The sequence below is a fragment of the Lolium rigidum genome, chromosome 7 (genome assembly GCF_022539505.1).
Source record: "Lolium rigidum isolate FL_2022 chromosome 7, APGP_CSIRO_Lrig_0.1, whole genome shotgun sequence".
NCBI lineage: Eukaryota > Viridiplantae > Streptophyta > Magnoliopsida > Poales > Poaceae > Lolium > Lolium rigidum.
The window spans coordinates 207,411,440-207,428,464 of NC_061514.1; the positions used below are offsets into that span (position 1 = coordinate 207,411,440).

The following is a 17,025-nucleotide window of genomic DNA, read 5'->3' on the forward strand; positions in this document are numbered from 1 at the left end:
GACGAAATCAACGCCCAGGGTCCTATTTTTCCACGAAGCTTCCTAAGTCCGAGAGGAAACTAGGTGGGCCACGAGGTGGCGCACACACCAGCATGGCGCAGCCTGGCGCCCGCCGCGCGCCTAGCTGTGTGGGCCCCTCGTGACGCCCTGACCTACCCCTTCCGCCTACTTAAAGCCTTCGGCCGCGAAACCCCCAAGCATCGAGAGCCACGATACGGAAAACCTTCCAGAGACGCCGCCGCCAATCCCATCTCGGGGATTCAGAGATCGCTCCGGCACCTCGCCGGAGAGGGGAATCATCTCCCGGAGGTCTCTTCATCGCCATGATCGCCTCCGGATCGATGTGTGAGTAGTTCACCCTGGACTATGGGTCCATAGCAGTAGCTAGATGGTTGTCTTCTCCTCATTGTGCTATCATGTTAGATCTTGTGAGCTGCCTATCATGATCAAGATCATCTATTTGTAATCCTTCATGTTGTGTTTGTTGGGATCCGATGAATATTGAATACTATGTCAAGTTGATTATCAATCTATCATATATGTTATTTATGTTCTTGCATGCTCTCCGTTGCTAGTAGAGGCTCGGCCAAGTTGATACTTGTGACTCCAAGAGGGAGTATTTATGCTCGAGTAGTGGGTTCATGCCTCCATTAAACTGGGACGCAGACGTAAAGTTCTAAGGTTGTGGATGTGCCGTTGCCACTAGGGATAAAACATCGATGCTTTGTCTAAGGATATTTGTGTTGATTACATTACGCACCATACTTAATGCAATTGTCTCGTTGTTTACAACTTAATACCGGAAGGGGTTCTGGATGATAACCTCGAAGGTGGACTTTTTAGGCATAGATGCATGCTGGATAGCGGTCTATGTACTTTGTCGTAATGCCCCGATTAAATCTCATAGTACTCATCATGATATATGTATGTGCATTGTTATGCCTTCTTTATTTGTCAATTGCCCAACCGTAATTTGTTCACCCAACATCTCGTTTATCTTATGGGAGAGACACCACTAGTGAACTCGTGGACCCCGGTCCTATTCTTTACATCTGAAATACAATCTACCGTAATTGTTCTTTACCTGTTCTTCGCAAACAATCATCATCATCCACACTATACATCTAATCCTTTGTTTACGCAGTGCCTGAGATTGACAACCCCACCGTTACGTTGAAGGGCAAAGTTCTTATGATTGTGTTGTGTGGTTTCACGTTGGCGCCTGGAATCCTCGGTGTTGCGCCGCACTACACTCCGCCGCCATCAACCTTCAACGTGCTTCTTGGCTCCTACCGGTTCGATAAACCTTGGTTTCTTTCTTCGTAGGGAAAACTTGCTACCGTACGCATCACACTCCTTCCTCTGGGGTTCCCAACTGACGTGTCGACCGCACGCATCACCGAGTCGAGTCACAAGTTACTCATTTAGCTCGCCAAGGAAGTTTCGAAGTTTTAATTCCAGCCCAGTCGAAGATGAACACATTGTCCTGGAAGGTGGACACCTTCAAGACGGCAGGAACCGGCCTATCTCGCCGATGAGCGACGGCGAAGGCCGCCCACCCCCGGCCGATGTACACGCTATCGCTTCTACCGTAGTCATCCTCCAAGCAAGAGGCACCGTGTTGGTGGTGATCAACACGATGTTCAAAGGACTTCTCCGAACCACCCGACGAAATCACGAGGATCCGGTGAGCCGCTCGGGCGTAGGGCTTGAAGACGATGCGCAGAACCGGTCCGGCGAACGTCCGGCCGAAGTGGACACGAAGCCACCCTTCGCTTCTGGACGGTCCCTCGTCGGGGTCCGAGGTGACCAAGCTTGAGCCGCATGTAGAAGAACACATGGCATTAGGAGGTGTGCCTCGTCACAAGCATATATATATGAAATCAACATTGGAAACATGTGGATGCCTCTGTCAGATTCACACGACACCGCTTTCTCAAGTCTACAGTGTGAAAGATATCACACACCCACGACTAAGTTTGAGGGCAAAGACCTTGCCTTCCATTGTGCCATCATGAATCATTGGTCAATGCAAAGACACAAACAAAAAGGAGGCCTCATATGTTGGATCACAAGGCAAAGTAAAGGGACTCGGTTTCGCAAACTAAGTCTAGTGTGCAAGTCATATGGCACACACGACTAAGTTTGAGGGCAGCACCTTGCCTTCCAACTTGTGCCATTGTTGAATCATTGGCCAATGCGTGCCATTTTTGAATCATTGGCCAATGCACTAGACAAACCAAAACGAGGCCTCATATATGTGGGACCACACGGCAGGCAAAGGGACTGTCCCCAAACTAAGTCTAGTGTGCAAGTCATATGACACACATGACTAAGTTTGAGGGCAGCACCTTGCCTTCCAGTGTGCCATTGTTGAATCATTGGCCAATGCAGTAGACAAATCAAAACGAGGCCTCATATATGTGGGATCACACGGCAGGCAAAGAGACTACCCGCAAACTAAGCTAGTGTGCAAGTAATATGGCACACAGACTAAGTTTGAGGATAACACTCTGCCTTCCGTTGTGCCATAGTTTAATCATTGGCCATTGAACAACTCAAGAAGTACAAACTGGAAAGCAAGGTGGCATAGGCCTCATAGAATGAGCACATATGGAGGAAATGTTTGATCTGAACCAATGGCATGGCGATGTTCAGTCATGTCATAGGTTCAGATCAATCATCGCCTCACACTATGATTACCGGTTACAATTCGGCCTAGTTCAATCAGAAACTACACAATCTACAACAATCTACCACGACTCATTCCGCACAACAATCTCAACATGCTAAACCCCAGCACAAAAAATCCTTCCCCTCTTTGCATGCACAGTAAGATCTGCCAGTTTCAGCAATCGAAAGCACGATCTAGGAAAGATCTACCGCAATCCGACACTATAGTAACAGATCTAAGCAAATCGAGACCGTGAAATGCAAGAAATGAACAAGAACTGCAAGAAATGGGGACGATCATCTTGCAAAACGTCAATCCGACCGCTATCCTAACGGAAAACCTAGCAGATCTAATGTGCATGTCCTCGGAAATGCCTGAGAAAGGCATGTTGTGCAAGAACGAGTATGGATGTGAGAAGGAGAGGTTGTTACCGCCATTCTTCCGGCCGAGGACGAGGTCGAGGTCGCGGCCGAGGACGAGGTCGAGGTCGCGGGCAAGACGACGAGTTCGAGGTCGCGGCCGAGGACGAGGTCGCGGTCGAGGTCGCCGGTGTCTCCTTTCTCTGGTACCGGTGGTCCTCCGTGCGGCGGTGCGGCGGATTGGTCGGCGGGAGGGGAACCGCCAGGTGATGTGACAGTTTGGAGGAGGTCGTGAGTGAGAGGAAGGAGAGAGAGAGCGGTGAGCCTAATTATGGCGCGTGTTCCCGAAGGGACGTGGCGTCTCCGCCTCCCTTCTCCATGCGTGCAGGCTTCTAGCCGCAATAGGCCAAGCCCCGGAGAAACTGCCATTCCGGGCGTTCCTCCAGGACCTGTCCCGGGGGTGTTTTAAAACCCGGTTCATGCAACAACGCAGTGGGCTGTAGGCATCCAAACGGGCCGAACATAGCTGGTCCGATGCGAGCCAAGGGGGCTGCAGGCTACCAAACACGCCCTTAGTTCTCAGAGCTAGCGCTCAGTAGACTCCTACAACATAATATTTGATTCATGCACTTGAGTTGCAAGTTGATTTGGAACTGAATTTTTTCCAGTTATAAATGGTATTTTCAGTTGCAAGTGAGGTTGCAACTACAAAAAAGAATCCAAACCGTTAAATTTGATTCGTGTCCCGTGTTAATGGTAAATTGCAACATGGGTCGCAACTAAAATTCGATGATGTCGTTCTAGTGAGAACTAAGTTAGGTCTAGGCATACTTATAATCTACATATATAACTGTTTGATAGTTTTTGACTTACAGTTTTTGACTTACCGCTAATGCACCGAACAAATCAAGGGTCTGATTTTTTGCGTTTTATTTGGAATTTAAAACCTTTGTTGGCTATTTAGCACTACCTAGTATACTAGAATTTTCTTTAAATTAAAATTTTCTCATGGTAAGTCCAATAAAGCTTGGGTATTTTCTTTTGGAGAAACTCTTTATAGTTCAGATGTTATCTTTGGTGGTGGTAAAACTGTTCCTGCTACGAGCAATGATCGCCATGGCAGGGTCTTCTTTCTCTTTCTTTTTTAGTTGTGTATATCCTTAATTAATGTCTTCGGACACCTTGTTGCTGCAAAGACTAGGTGCAGTAATCGGTATCTTCGCATTATTAATAGTATATTTAATTTATAAGAAAATCATGGTTTCAGCTAATCAACAGCAGAGTACCAAAGATCATTCAAGGCGCGTGAAGCCCTTCGGAAGGATACAACGAGATGGACAAACGATGCAAAATGTTGAAAGGCGGTTCTTTAAGAAACAGCGTTCAAAGGCGGTGTCAAGGCGTTCAAAATCTCCGACCATTCAACGGATACGCAACCTCGAGCTCAACTCAGCGAACCCATCCAGTCGGCTGATGGAACGGATGAACCGACTAGACTACCGGAGTTCCATTTGCAGGTCAACATATGCGACGTTTCCACCAATTTCTTGAGCATCAAGAGACTCTCTTGAAGAGAGCCTCCGCTCCATAAATACATGAATACACGCCTCAACACTACACTCCTACTCCTATCGATTACCGTCTACCGATCATCCGAGCCAAGAGAAAAAGGAGCAACTTAATCAATGGCGAGGCACCAGGCCGACCTTGTCAGGTGCGCGCGGCTCCCGGGCGTTACCGCCGGCCGCGTCTGCGCCGCGCACGACGGCCGGTGCGTGGCGTGTGACTCCATGGTGCGGCCCGCCGCGCTCGCCCGCGTCTGCGACGGCTGTGGGCAGCGCGGCGGAGGCGAGAGGTGCGTGGTGTGCCGCGCCGGAGGAGTGGCAGACGCGTGCTACTGCAAGGGGTGCGTGCAGATGGAGAAGGACCGGGACGGCTGCCCGGCTGTCGTCAACCTCGGCGAGGCGCGGACGGACGCCTTCCACGAGCGGAACAAGTACGGCTTGATCAAATGACATATGGTTGCCTAACTTGCCTGGCACTTGCTCGTCTCCACAAATCGAACTCTCGTGCTATATATGCTTTGTTACCCAACACATGTACTATCTTTTGTACGGAGTATTTTTTTTCAAAAGCATTAATCATTTTGCATGAATAATGTACCAGAGGGCCAAATCATCTTGCGATATGTATAGTGGGAATGTTCATGAGGCAAACATATCTTATGACTTGCAAAGAAAAGGAGAACCATCAAGTTGTATTTTTTTTTTTTTGAGATGGAACACTCGATTCTATTAATTGACGGGCTCAGCTAAAATGCTGGCCACATGGACACTTAGGGTGTGTTCGGTTCTGGGATGAAGAGGAATGGAACATAACCATCCCATACTTGGAGCCCTTTCGCGTGTTTGGTTTGCCAAAGGAACGGAATTAACTGGTTCCACAAAAGAGAATATTCCGCCCAGATGCGGAACGCACTGGTTCCACCAAATTGCCCGGACGACGAGGAACGGCTGGCTGACCAGCCCAACTAATCCCTCCAAAAAATAATTAGCCTCCCTAACCGTTTCTCTCCGTCCTCTCGGTAGATGCGTGGGCCGATGGCGAGCAGGCGCGACGCCGGATTGCGTGCACGCGAGGCGGCCGATGGCGCCGGATTGCGCGCACGCGAGGCGGCCGACGGTGAGCAGGCGCGGCGGCTGAGGTGAACACGGTGCCGGATTGCGAGCACGCGATGCGGCCGACGGCGAGCAGGCGCGGTGACTCCCGACGGCCAGCACGGGAGGCTCCCAGCGGCCAACACCCGTGGCAGGGCCAGGCACGCGCAGCTTCTGTCGGCCAGCTCGCGCGGCGGCGGGGCTGGTAGCCGCGGCCCCTCGGCGGCCACGCGCGGCGGCTCTTGGCGGCCAGCACGCGCGGCGGCTCTTGGCGGCCAGCACCCGCGATGGGGCCAGGCACGCGCAGCTCCCGGCGGCCAGCATGCGGCGGAGGTGACGCGAAGGACGCCCAGGCGACCGGCGTGAAGGTCGCGTGAAGGCAGCAAGCGGGCGATTGCTGCCGTTCCGTCCCAGTTCCTCCAACCGAACACAATATGAAACCATTCCATTCCTCGTTCCTTTCCGAACCGAACACAGGGTCGGAACCGTCCCGTGACCTCGGGACGGAACCATTCCATTCCATTCCTTCTCGTTCTGGAACCGAACACACCCTTACATCGTTTGGCAGCGACTCGGGCCATACATGCCTGAGTTCACGCCGACTTGTACCGTAAGCTGCTAACGCGTGTGCTAACTTATTACAGTCTCTTGGTGCATAATTGACAGACACCGAATTAAAAAAAAATTTAGAGAACCCGCAGGAGATCTGCGCGTTATTGCTTGAGGGGGGGGGGGGGTGTGGGGGGCAAAGAAGCCGCATACATCGGTGTGTACAACCCCGGAGGGCGAAACCACAAAGACGCACCACCTAGCGACCACCACTTTGGGTGGCCAAAATAGCCCTAAGGCCTATAGAAAGATGACTACTCTCTCTCAATCCCACCTCTACAAGCTAACCAGGATTGCCACTCGTCGGAAACTAAGCGAATAACGGCCGGCATGTCGGGTTGCCTCCCCTCGAAAACCCTGGCGTTGCGCTCAACCCATAGGGAACGCAGCACAAGCATGATGAGCGAGTTGGCCGGGCCTCTCAGGCCGGGGAAACCTGCTCATGGCCCGACACCACCAGTCATTGAGATCATCGCCATCAACGGGGGAGAAGTCCGGCAGCTGAAACCGGGAGACCAAACCGTACCAGACCCCACGCGCGAAGGTGCACAACAGCGAGATGTGATTCAAGGTTTCCGGCTCGCTGCCACAAAGCGGGCACATGACGTGCGTGGGCAGGCCGCGGCGCAGCCGGCGGTCCGCCGTCCAACATCGCCGGCGCAAGGCGAGCCAAGCATGCATCTTGTACTTGAGGCGGAAGGACGTCCACACAAGCTGCGCGCCGGGCAGGTCCGTGGTGCCGTGGAAGAGGAGGCGATAGGCCGAGCGAGAAGAGAAGACGCCATTGCCCTACCACTTACAAGTGAAGGAGTCGGAGACCCGCTCATGTTGGTCACGGGCTGTGCTCCGGTGTCCCCCCCCCCCCCGGCGAACGACGTTCAGGTGGTAAACGTGTGTTTGGTTCGTGACTAGAAAATATGGATGATCCCATCCCAAAAGCTGAATATTTCTGAGAAAGGCTGGACCATATGATCCGTGAATTTCATGACTAATCTCACTAGCCGCCTGAGAATCCATGACCGTCGACGCGACTCCGACACCTGCCACCGTCGTATGTGTGGCTCCCCAGCTCAGCGGCGGCCACCATGTCACGGCGAGTGGTGGGCTTGCTTTTCCACGGGGCTCCCCAGCTCGACATCAGCGGCCTCCAGGGCGCGGTAAGCGGCGGGCTTGATTTTCAACGTGGCTCCCTAGCTCGGCGGCGACGGCCTCCATGGCGTGGCGAGCAACGAGCTTGCTACGTCTGTGCCACACCCAGTCGACAGAAATGGCCTCGCTAAATATGTGCGGGTAGTGACCTTGCTAGGCACGGGTAGGCGGCCGCCCGCTAGGTCCGGCCTCCACCACAAAGGGAAAAGGACCCGTTAATTACATATTAACCGGTGTGTTAATGGCATATTTATCTTTTTCTATTAATCGTTAATTAAACATATTTTATCTCATCCCATCCTGTACATGTTTGCCCATGAACCAAACACACATGTTAAAAAACCCACGAAGGGGTATCAGCAGATCCTAACCGTCTAAATAGAACAAAGTTTAGGGGGGGGGGGACACCGGAGCAATAGCCGTTGGTCACCGAAGGGGACGGACCTGACCATGCCCCAAAGACGCAGGTATTGGACCACCGCGTCGATAGTGAGCTCCCCGGAGATGTCCAGCGCCCAACTGTTGCCCGCGAGCCCATCCTTGATGGTGCGACATCGCTGAACCGCCGGCCGCACCGGCAGCTGAACCACCGAATTAAAATTTAGACGCATAATAATACGAAGGTCTCTATATAGTACCCCTACAATTATCTGGTTTAATCTCATATAGAAGTACACAGTTATAAAAGATTAAACCATGTTGCCTAAAAAGCTCAACGCTCTGAATTTTATGCTATCACACAAGTAATTACAATATTCCAGCCGCTATTACAGAAGTACAGAACTGATACCTACAATGATCCTCTGGCATTCATGGCCTGATCATTGCATAACTCTGAATATAATCTGCACTCTGAATATAATCTGCACTCTCAATATAATCTGGCATTCTTGCAGGGTCTCTATTCACGGATTCTTGCGGGAATATAATCTGGCATTTTTCGGTTCCAAAATAAAGGTCTATTTTTTGCCAGAACCACATATGTCCAACACTTACTTGGTTTGATTTACTGTAATGTTGTGACTGGTGTAGGTTAAAATTACCTTGTGTTCAGGTGCTGTTTTCTGCTAACAGGGTTATTTCCTCAGTATTTTGCAACGTAATTTGCTTACCAATGTAATTGATCACTTACATTTTGCAACGTGTATGTTGCTTAGTCAACGTGTTTTTAGGTTGACGGCTTTATTGTGATATTAGAGTCTGGTTTCGTCTGGCCACGTATTTCTTGGAGTATCATGTAAACGCTAGATTGTATGCAGAGACATCAGACGATATAATGTGAGCTCTCTGTCGAACTTTCTCCGTCTGTGAAATGTATTGCTAGCTAGATGAAAATTCTGGAATTGCCAAGATATGCCTGGGACATTGTAACAAGATGTTCTTCTTCCTGTTCATGTTATCTCAATGGTCAAAACTCATCTATTTATTTGTATAGACGTTGTTAGATAAAGTTGGTTTCATTCTGTATAATTTTGGTTTCACTTTTTAGCATTAAGACACAATTAGTTGATTTTATCTACATGCATCTACTCATGCATTGGATCATTAGATCATTAGTGGCTGCCTGCAAAGAGATATTCATCCACTGTTTGCTTGTTGTGCTTTTAATATACCTTCCTATCATGCGGTGTTCTCAAGAACCACCATAGTTTGCTCTTTTTTTCACTCTCAACTTGTTTATTGTTGCAGGGTACTTAACGATGAGCACGGCTTAGAGAAGACTTATGTTCATGCTGCCCTTTTGCTCTGCTTGAAGTTGTCAGAGACCATGCCTGAAGATATTTATTGTTGGAACTTAGCTGAAATAATACTGGATAATTAATTGTGTAGCAAGTCTTTAGCTTCAGTGCCTGAAGATATTTGTTGTTGGAACTGAGCTGAAACCTTATTTATTTGCTGTTAAGATCTGAGCTGAAACCTTATTTATTTGTTGTTGGAACTGAGCTGAAACCTTATTCATTTGCTGTTAAGATCTAAGCTGAACTAATGATTGAAGATATTTGATGTTAAATCTTGTGATTTTCTTAGTAATGTTTATGTATTTTAGTCTAAGTTTTGCTCAAACTATCAAAAAGATTGTTTCATGTATATCCACTTTGAATTCTCTATTTGTTTCATGTCTCCGGAAAGTGGATTATGAGATCTGAGGCGATGAGCTAAATGTACTAATTATTGAATTTCTATCTATTCAGCGTAATTATTGAATTTCTATCTATTCTAGTGTGTTAAAAAAGATCATATTTTTATTTGTGATACAAGTTTAGTTTAAACCGTCAAAAAAGATTGTTTTTTGATCTAGTTGTGTTGAACACACTTGAATACACTACTTTGTAAAACCAGTGTTCCAAACAAGTGTTTTGATAAGTGTTTTGGATGAAAGGGGTTTTGTACTGTTTTAGGTAGTGTTTTGGGTGGTTGGTATTTTCACCCAAAATACCCCTCAAAACATCCCTAAAAACTCAGAAATCCACTGGCACCGAATGAGGCCTCAGGTGCTAGGTCGAGGCAGTTTCCTTTCAACGCCTTTTACCAGGTTCTGTGCATCCGTCTCCACCTGGACTGCCACCATTCCCCAGTCTGACGCTATTTGCAACGCCTGGATGCATGCCTCTGCTTCTGCTTGTGCTGCACTCGTAAGATTTGAGAGAAAGCCAGCTCCAGACCCTCGCACTTCCCCAGTGTTATCCCTAATCACAAAGCCCCAGCCACCTTGGCCTGTAGTATCATGGAATGCCCCATCATTGTAGCGGTAGCATTTGACGCAACCTGAGTCCGACAGAATTGCAGCTGTCTTTAGCTGATTGACTTGAAATATCAAATCCTCATGCGATCCAACGTTCTCTCTTGCGTTGATTTTATTTGTTCGACACCACCAGCGCCAAAGCATACAACAGGGATCGGTGGTCGACGACCTGGTCTTGCTGCCTCCTGGCGGCTCCCCATGCTTCGCGTTCGGGTCGAACTCCGGGTGAAAGCCTTGCACCGACTCCGGTCTGTGCCGACGACGACGGCGCCTTCGGGTGTCGTATCCCTTCTTGTTGGCATCGTTGTGGAGTTCTGATCCCGAACGACGCGAGTGGCTTCAAGTTCTCCGGGTGAAAATCTAAGCTCCATCGGGAGCGGGCGACGATGACGGACGCGTCATTACCTTGTTGGAGGCGTCGCCTTGGAGCTCTTGGCCTTTGCGGTGCGACGGGTTCTCGGAGGTGGGGCACATGGCTATGTGGTCGAGGGCCCCGGACACCGGGGCAGCGGCCCTGGACGGTGGTGGCTCTTCGAGGCGGCGGCCTCGATCTCCTTTGCGGCAGCGGCCCTATGGGGTGGGGTCGTGGCGCCGCTTGGTTTTTGGGTGGCGTTTCTGGGGTTGCGTGGGTGGCAAGGTCGTCGACCCGGCTGGGTCGTCTTCGGGCTATGCGAAGGTCGTCCTGGTTGCTACGTCGGGACGGCGGCCCCGAAGGCAAGGTGCTTGGGTGGCGACTTGGAGATCTGTGTGGACAGCGAGTTTGTCGACCCGGCTAGTTCGTCTTCGGGCAATGCGAAGGTCGTTCTGGATGGTACGTCGGGGTGGCGGCCCCGAAGCTAGAGGTGTGTTTGTTGCGTTGGTGTCTGTGTTGTGTGGATGACGGGACTCCTCGCTTGTGCGGTTTTTTTGTCTCAGTTTTCCTTATAAACCGGGCAATGTATGGTTTTTGGGCCCGGTTTCCCTTATAAACTGGGTCATTCTGTGCATAGCACTCTTTCTATCTAATCGGACGGCAGATTCGACTGCCTTTTCCTCAAAAAAAAAATAGTCATCCAAATGCCTCAAAGGAGGTCGGAAAGCCCATCCGATTACTGTCTACTGATGACAAAAATCGGCTGCGCTGCGCAGTCTGGAAACGTTTAGTTATAACTATTACTGCACATTGACAACATTTGCATTTACCGCCAACGGTCTACATGCAGCTGACTGCCATCAAAGTACTAACTTTACAAAACAACTGCACATTCTTATAGATACTAAAGTTTTATTTAAGAAAAAAGGGGCAAAAGACTTGCCGCCATTCATTAATAAGTAGAAGAGTCTTAACAAGACTAAACAAAACAAAAAATACCAAGTTCCCAAGGGATTACTCTCTCGTTATTACAAAAAAGCAAATGCTTCACTCCTACAGGGATCCAAAGCTTGGCCTCATCCTTGATGATCTAAAGTAGGATGGTTGAGGGTGCATACTTGTTGTTCAAGACTCTTGCGTTTTGCTCCTTCCATATTATCCAAGTCATAAACATGGTTGGGGAAGCCTTACGATTCTTCATTGCATTGCTTGACATCATCTTCCACCACTCCTTGAGAGTGTTGTCGCCCGTCCACTCGTGGGTGTGGATGGAGGAAATTCCGAGCCAACGCTTCACCATCCTAAGGCCGCTTGGTGTAGCGGCAATGGGAGAAAAGATGTGCCGCCGTCTCTTGAGTTTGCTTGGAAAGCAGGCAAAGCCCGCAATTGTTCCATCCCCTTGTCTCAAGACGATTCGTCGTCCAAATTCTATTACGAAGAACCAACCAAGGAAAGAACTTGACCTTCGGAGGATCCCAAACCTTCCACACCATCTTGTTCGAATTTGTTAAGGTGTCTTCCAAGAATTGTGCTTTGTATGCTGAGGTCATTGTGTATGCCCACCCCCCACCCCTTCGAAGTGAGGTTCCAAATGATGGAGTCTTGCATCCTCCACGAGTTGAAAGGCATTTAGTTGCACCCAAAGTCGGATGTACTCATAAATGTGATGCACACTCATGTTAGTGTCCATTTTCATTTTGCAATCCAAGCGTTGTTAAATAATGCTTGATCGACTTCCCATTACTTCCTTGTGGATGCCTCATAGATAAGTTGGGCAATATCTTCAGGATTTTTCCAAATGATCCACAGAGATCTCGAAGGGAAGCAATTTTTACAATGCCTATGGTGATAGTTGTGGAAGCGTAGAAGAGGTCTATCTCTACCTCATCACAAGGGGTATCCATGCCCACCCAAAGCTTGCTTGGGTCGCGCCACTCAAACCAGGGCCATCTCAAAGGAAGGGCCCTTGCAAATTTCTCAGCATGTAGAATACCCAAACCACCAAAGTTCTTGGACCTACAAACCACTTTCCAATTCAACTTACATTTGCCCAAAGAAAATCACGCTCAAGGTTGTCCATAAAAGCGATGCACCCCGGCGGAATTTTGTCCATAGAAGCGATGCACCTCCTGAAGGGTCCTTGTTAACGGTGTGGCTGGCGCCCCCATTTTGCATGGAAGAGGGTTGAGGCAAGGAGATCTTTTGTTACCGCCCCTCTTTGTCCTTGCCATAGACCCACTTCAAAAAATTATTGAGTTGGCCACCCAACATGAGCTCCTTCATAAGATAAGAGGAAGTTGAACGATTATTCGAACATCTCTGTGCACGGACCGATGTGGCTGTTTTCGTGAACTTAGGACATTCAAAACCTTTCCTCTCTTCTTGGCTTATTCGGAGAGGCTCTTCTCACTAACTTCCAAAAAAACATGGTCATTCCCAATAGATGTTATGATATTGACCTTGACAAGGTACTTCATGGGGTTCCGGTGATCTATGCTTCCCAATCAAGTACTTCCTCCGTCCCATGAAGATTGTCTGAGGCATCCAGATGCCATTTTGACAAATCAAGACAATCTTGGTGGGGGCAGAGGGAGTATTTATTAGGACTACCTATATCGATTTGGAAGCTAAAATGATCAACTTTCAACCCTTAAAATACAAAATGGCGGGCAAGCATGTTACTTCGGATGGGAAGAATTTCAATGCGGCTGGGAGAGGGGCCGTAGTTAAATCCATCCTCAACGCCGCAAGAAATTTTCCACCTAACACTGCTCAAGACAATGAGTTAAACCTCCACCTAACACTGCTCAATATAGACAATGAGTTAAACGAAAACGCTGATAGATTAAATCGGTGCACAGATCCATTTTGAAAGAGGCGATAGTCGATGGCATAACTTGTTGCACCACTATGGAATAACGGTGCTAGAGATATCAAAATGTTATGATACGTACAAAGTTCTAGTAAAACGATGATACATAAAATCAGTGCACATGTCCACTTCGAAGCAAGCGACAATTGACAGCATAACTCGTGGTGCCACTATGTCACAGCACTAGACATCAAAATCTCACGAGCACACTAATCCAAAGAAGCATTGTAAAGATAAGAGGACCATGAATAAATTATCTAAGCTTGGTGAGTGTGATGCTGGCATGTGGTAGCCTCGCCGTAATAACCCACAAAAATTCGGCGAGTCGGTGATGATGGTCATCTTCGTATAAGACTTCTACCACCTTCAGCTTCGGACATTGGAAAGCCTTTTGATTTTGACGTTGCAGATTGATGCTCCTCCTCTTGCTGTCCCATTCCATCTCACAATGTTCTTTAACCTTTCCGTAGCAATACAAGATTCGTGTAAGACAGCTTGGCAAAGTATAAGACAAGAGAGATATCATAAATAGCACAGAAAATGTACCATGGAACAATAGAGAGTAAGCTTCTCTAGGCAAGGAGCATTCTGAATAAAGCTGCCTAGAAGTTCCAGTTTGACATCAAGGCAACCTTCATCAAGGAAAATTTCTCCAAATAACAGTGTTCGCATATTAGCGAATTTTTGGAATTCACTAAATTCATCAACGAGCAGCGCCTGAAATAAATACAAAAAAAAGCAAAACCAAAATTGATTTATAGCATCTGTTATCAAAATGAAATTTATAAATAACAAATTATTGCTCTAGTCATGTGTGGTATGCTAGTATTTGGCTGTACAAATCAAGTTAGGATATAATTTTCCCTAGCAATGTTAGATGTTGAGGGCTATCTGGTTTCTCATCAGCACCGTGACAAAATAAAATGGTAGGAGTTGAAGCATAGGCCATCAAGGATTGCAAGTCGTGCTACTAGTTAACGAATCATAATTCGACGGTCGACTCGACTCATGGGCCGAGTCGAATGACTAGTCAACTGGTCGACTAGTTAGGCATCCTAGGTCGAGCGACCATAAAAACGCCACATGTCAGAATTTTGACAATATCAGTCTGCCTTTGATTCTGCTCCTCCGCCGGAAGCAGCAAGGCCCAGGCTCCTCCACTGGCTCTCCTTCCTCGGCTGTGTGCTGCTCTGCTCTGCCGGCTGCTGCTGAAATGCTCCTCCACCATGTCGACTAGTCATCACTAGGCATGAATAGTCACAAGCTAGTATATGAGTCGGCACCCAACATACAAGAAAACTAATTGCCCCATTCTAGTCATGTAGGGAGAAGAATGTGTTTCAACCTAGTTGGAACCAAATTTCCTAATATGGCAAGAATTGTGCAGACTTGTTTACACATACCTTTGTCTCAAAACATATGATGCATATCTCCTAACTTCTAAGAATATATTTTTTTCATCACTCAGGTCCAATATCAATGTTTCAATGAAAACAAAGAAAAAATCAATTATGTTTACACATACCTTTGTCTCAAAGCTCCCCAACTCTAATTTGGTCACACTGAACAAGCTACGAAGGAGATTGCGCTGATTGTCCACAGGGAAGAATCCAGGAGATTGTATACCAATAGTTGCTTTGGCAAGGGTAGTTGTCTGGTAGACAGATATACCATCTGCATACGATGTGTTGGTGATATTCAGACGCAGAGATGTAAGGCCTGGAGCTGTGATAACCAATGGATGTGCATCATGATGGATACACGAATCAATGAACAAGTCCTTGAGCGTGTGCGATGTGATGTCCCAAAAATAATTCCAGCAGCTCCTAAGCTCCAGAATTTCCAGGGGAGAAGATCCAGACGAGAGCAGCTCGGCAAAACAGTTGTCCAGGGACACATTGGAAAGATACAACCTTCTGAGAGTGCCAAAACATGAGCCCAGGGAAGGCAATTTAAAGGCAACGTCATTCAGTACCGAAATATGGAGATCGGCAGGGCAGTACTTGATGCCACGGCGAATCCATTTATCGACATCTCGGTGGTTATGCTCGTGGGCATATAAGCAGAACTTATCAACGGACGCGGCATTGCTGCGGAAGAGGAGCAGGTTTGTGTTGAAGTTCTCGAACTTGCTCCATTTCTTGGCTTGGACGTTGCGGCCGCTCCCAATGTCGAACTCCCGCTCGTCGATGTTGATGCAGGGAGTAGAGCACCAGAGGTCTTTCCACCGCCGCGACAGCAAGCTCGTCTGCACGAGCTGCCGCGCCGGCAGGAATGACAGGATGGTGTGGAGGACGCCGTCCGGAAGGGCGCTTAGCCGGTCGTCAGCATCGTCGCTGGCGGTTATGCCTGCGCGCGCACGCTTCGCCATTGGCTCCGGGAGCTATTCCCCTTTCCCGCTACAGGCGCGTGATCTTGATATCTGCCTCTAAATCCCCGATGGCCATGCGCATGCGCCGCAGCAATGATATTATAGGAACCAGGAATACTCGATGTCCATGGACATGCGCCGCAGCAAATCAGAAATACTACAGGGCCGAGGAATCGCAGAGGATGTCCTGAAGGGGAGGAGTCCACGAGCGCACCGGCTGGAATGCTGAGCCAGGTTCGGTCCCAGGGGCGGGGGCGGCGGCGGCGGCGGCGGCGGTAACAAGTTTGGCCTGTTTGGGGGAGATGTCGCTTGTTAGGGTTTGGAATTACGGATCTGGACTTTGGTGAATGAGGAATGAAGGCGAGCGGACTGTTCTAGGGCGAGGCAAATCGGACGTACAAGTTGACCTGGTTCATCCCTTTGAGTCACGAAATCTCCAACGGGGTCACACGGATAGGAAAAAAAGTGGTCGCGCCTCGCGTTCGTTTGCGTTGTTCTGCAGCTATGAAAATGCTCGTTTTTTTACCGCGCGTCCGTTTATATCTAGATGTACTCCAAGCGGGACGATCTATTTTTTCCAACAATATATTTTATTTAAATAAAAAGCATAAATTTACTAAGAAATAACAAGCCCTAGCTACTTGTCGCCGACGGTCCAGCCCCGTCGTTGCCTCCCTCCCTCCTATGCTTCTTCGCCGCCTATCGTGCTGCCGCTAGAGCTCGGTGGGCCGTCGCGTCCTCTAGCAGCCGCTGCCGCAGCGTCTCGTTAGCGGCATACTCAGCCTTCTTGAGCGTCTCGGAGAACTCTACTAGAGCCCTCTGCTCCGCCGCCTTCTCCTCCGGGTCAGGCCCGTCGTCAGAGGACCAGTCGAATTCGGTGGAGTCATCCTCTGCGGCGGCAGCCTTCCTGCGGCGTTCCATCTCGGCATCGAACACCGTGTGGGCCGCTCGCTCCTCCTCTGCTTCCTGCTCCGCGTCAGCCATGAACTTCGCGTCCATGGCCGCGTCGATGACATTCTCCGTGCTTTCTACGTCCTCATCCTCCTCGTCGGAGCTCTCGACCGGGGAAGGTGGTGTCGCAGGTGGAGGCGCAGTAGCTTGCCCGCGCTCGGCGCTGCTCATGGCAAAGGCAGAGAGCTGTGTGGAGGCGGCGCTACGGTGGAGGTTGTGCGGCGGCTAGGGTTTGTGTGGGAGGAGATGAGATGGGCGTGCCCCTCTTTATATACGTCGGAGGCAGCC

The 17,025-nt window shown here is 49.0% G+C and overlaps 2 protein-coding genes across 2 annotated transcripts; one reads left to right on the forward strand and one right to left on the reverse strand.

Annotated features, from left to right (window-relative positions):
- The first annotated feature begins 4,718 nt into the window (after nucleotides 1-4,718).
- Nucleotides 4,719-5,048, forward strand: LOC124672330 (PHD finger-like domain-containing protein 5A). The gene has a single exon (XM_047208576.1). It carries the CDS (start codon nucleotides 4,719-4,721, stop codon nucleotides 5,046-5,048), a length of 330 nt encoding a protein of 109 aa, XP_047064532.1.
- Nucleotides 5,049-13,431: 8,383 nt separating this feature from the next.
- Nucleotides 13,432-16,197, reverse strand: LOC124674823 (MEIOTIC F-BOX protein MOF-like). Its single transcript, XM_047210878.1, has 3 exons — nucleotides 14,941-16,197; nucleotides 13,962-14,132; nucleotides 13,432-13,875 (listed from the first exon to the last, which is right to left on the reverse strand). Exons 1-3 carry the CDS (start codon nucleotides 15,784-15,786, stop codon nucleotides 13,669-13,671), a joined length of 1,224 nt encoding a protein of 407 aa, XP_047066834.1. The 5' UTR covers nucleotides 15,787-16,197; the 3' UTR covers nucleotides 13,432-13,668.
- Between the last annotated feature and the right edge of the window lie 828 nt (nucleotides 16,198-17,025).

Coding starts and splice junctions, on each gene's coding strand:
- LOC124674823 (XM_047210878.1), bottom strand. CDS start 15,786: ATGGCGAAGCGTGCGCGCGCAGGCATAACCGCCAGCGACGATGCTGAC. Junction 14,133..14,940: donor TGGGGAGCTTTGAGACAAAG/GTATGTGTAAAC, acceptor TATTTATTTCAG/GCGCTGCTCGTTGATGAATT. Junction 13,876..13,961: donor TTACTCTCTATTGTTCCATG/GTACATTTTCTG, acceptor TGCTACGGAAAG/GTTAAAGAACATTGTGAGAT.
- LOC124672330 (XM_047208576.1), top strand. CDS start 4,719: ATGGCGAGGCACCAGGCCGACCTTGTCAGGTGCGCGCGGCTCCCGGGC.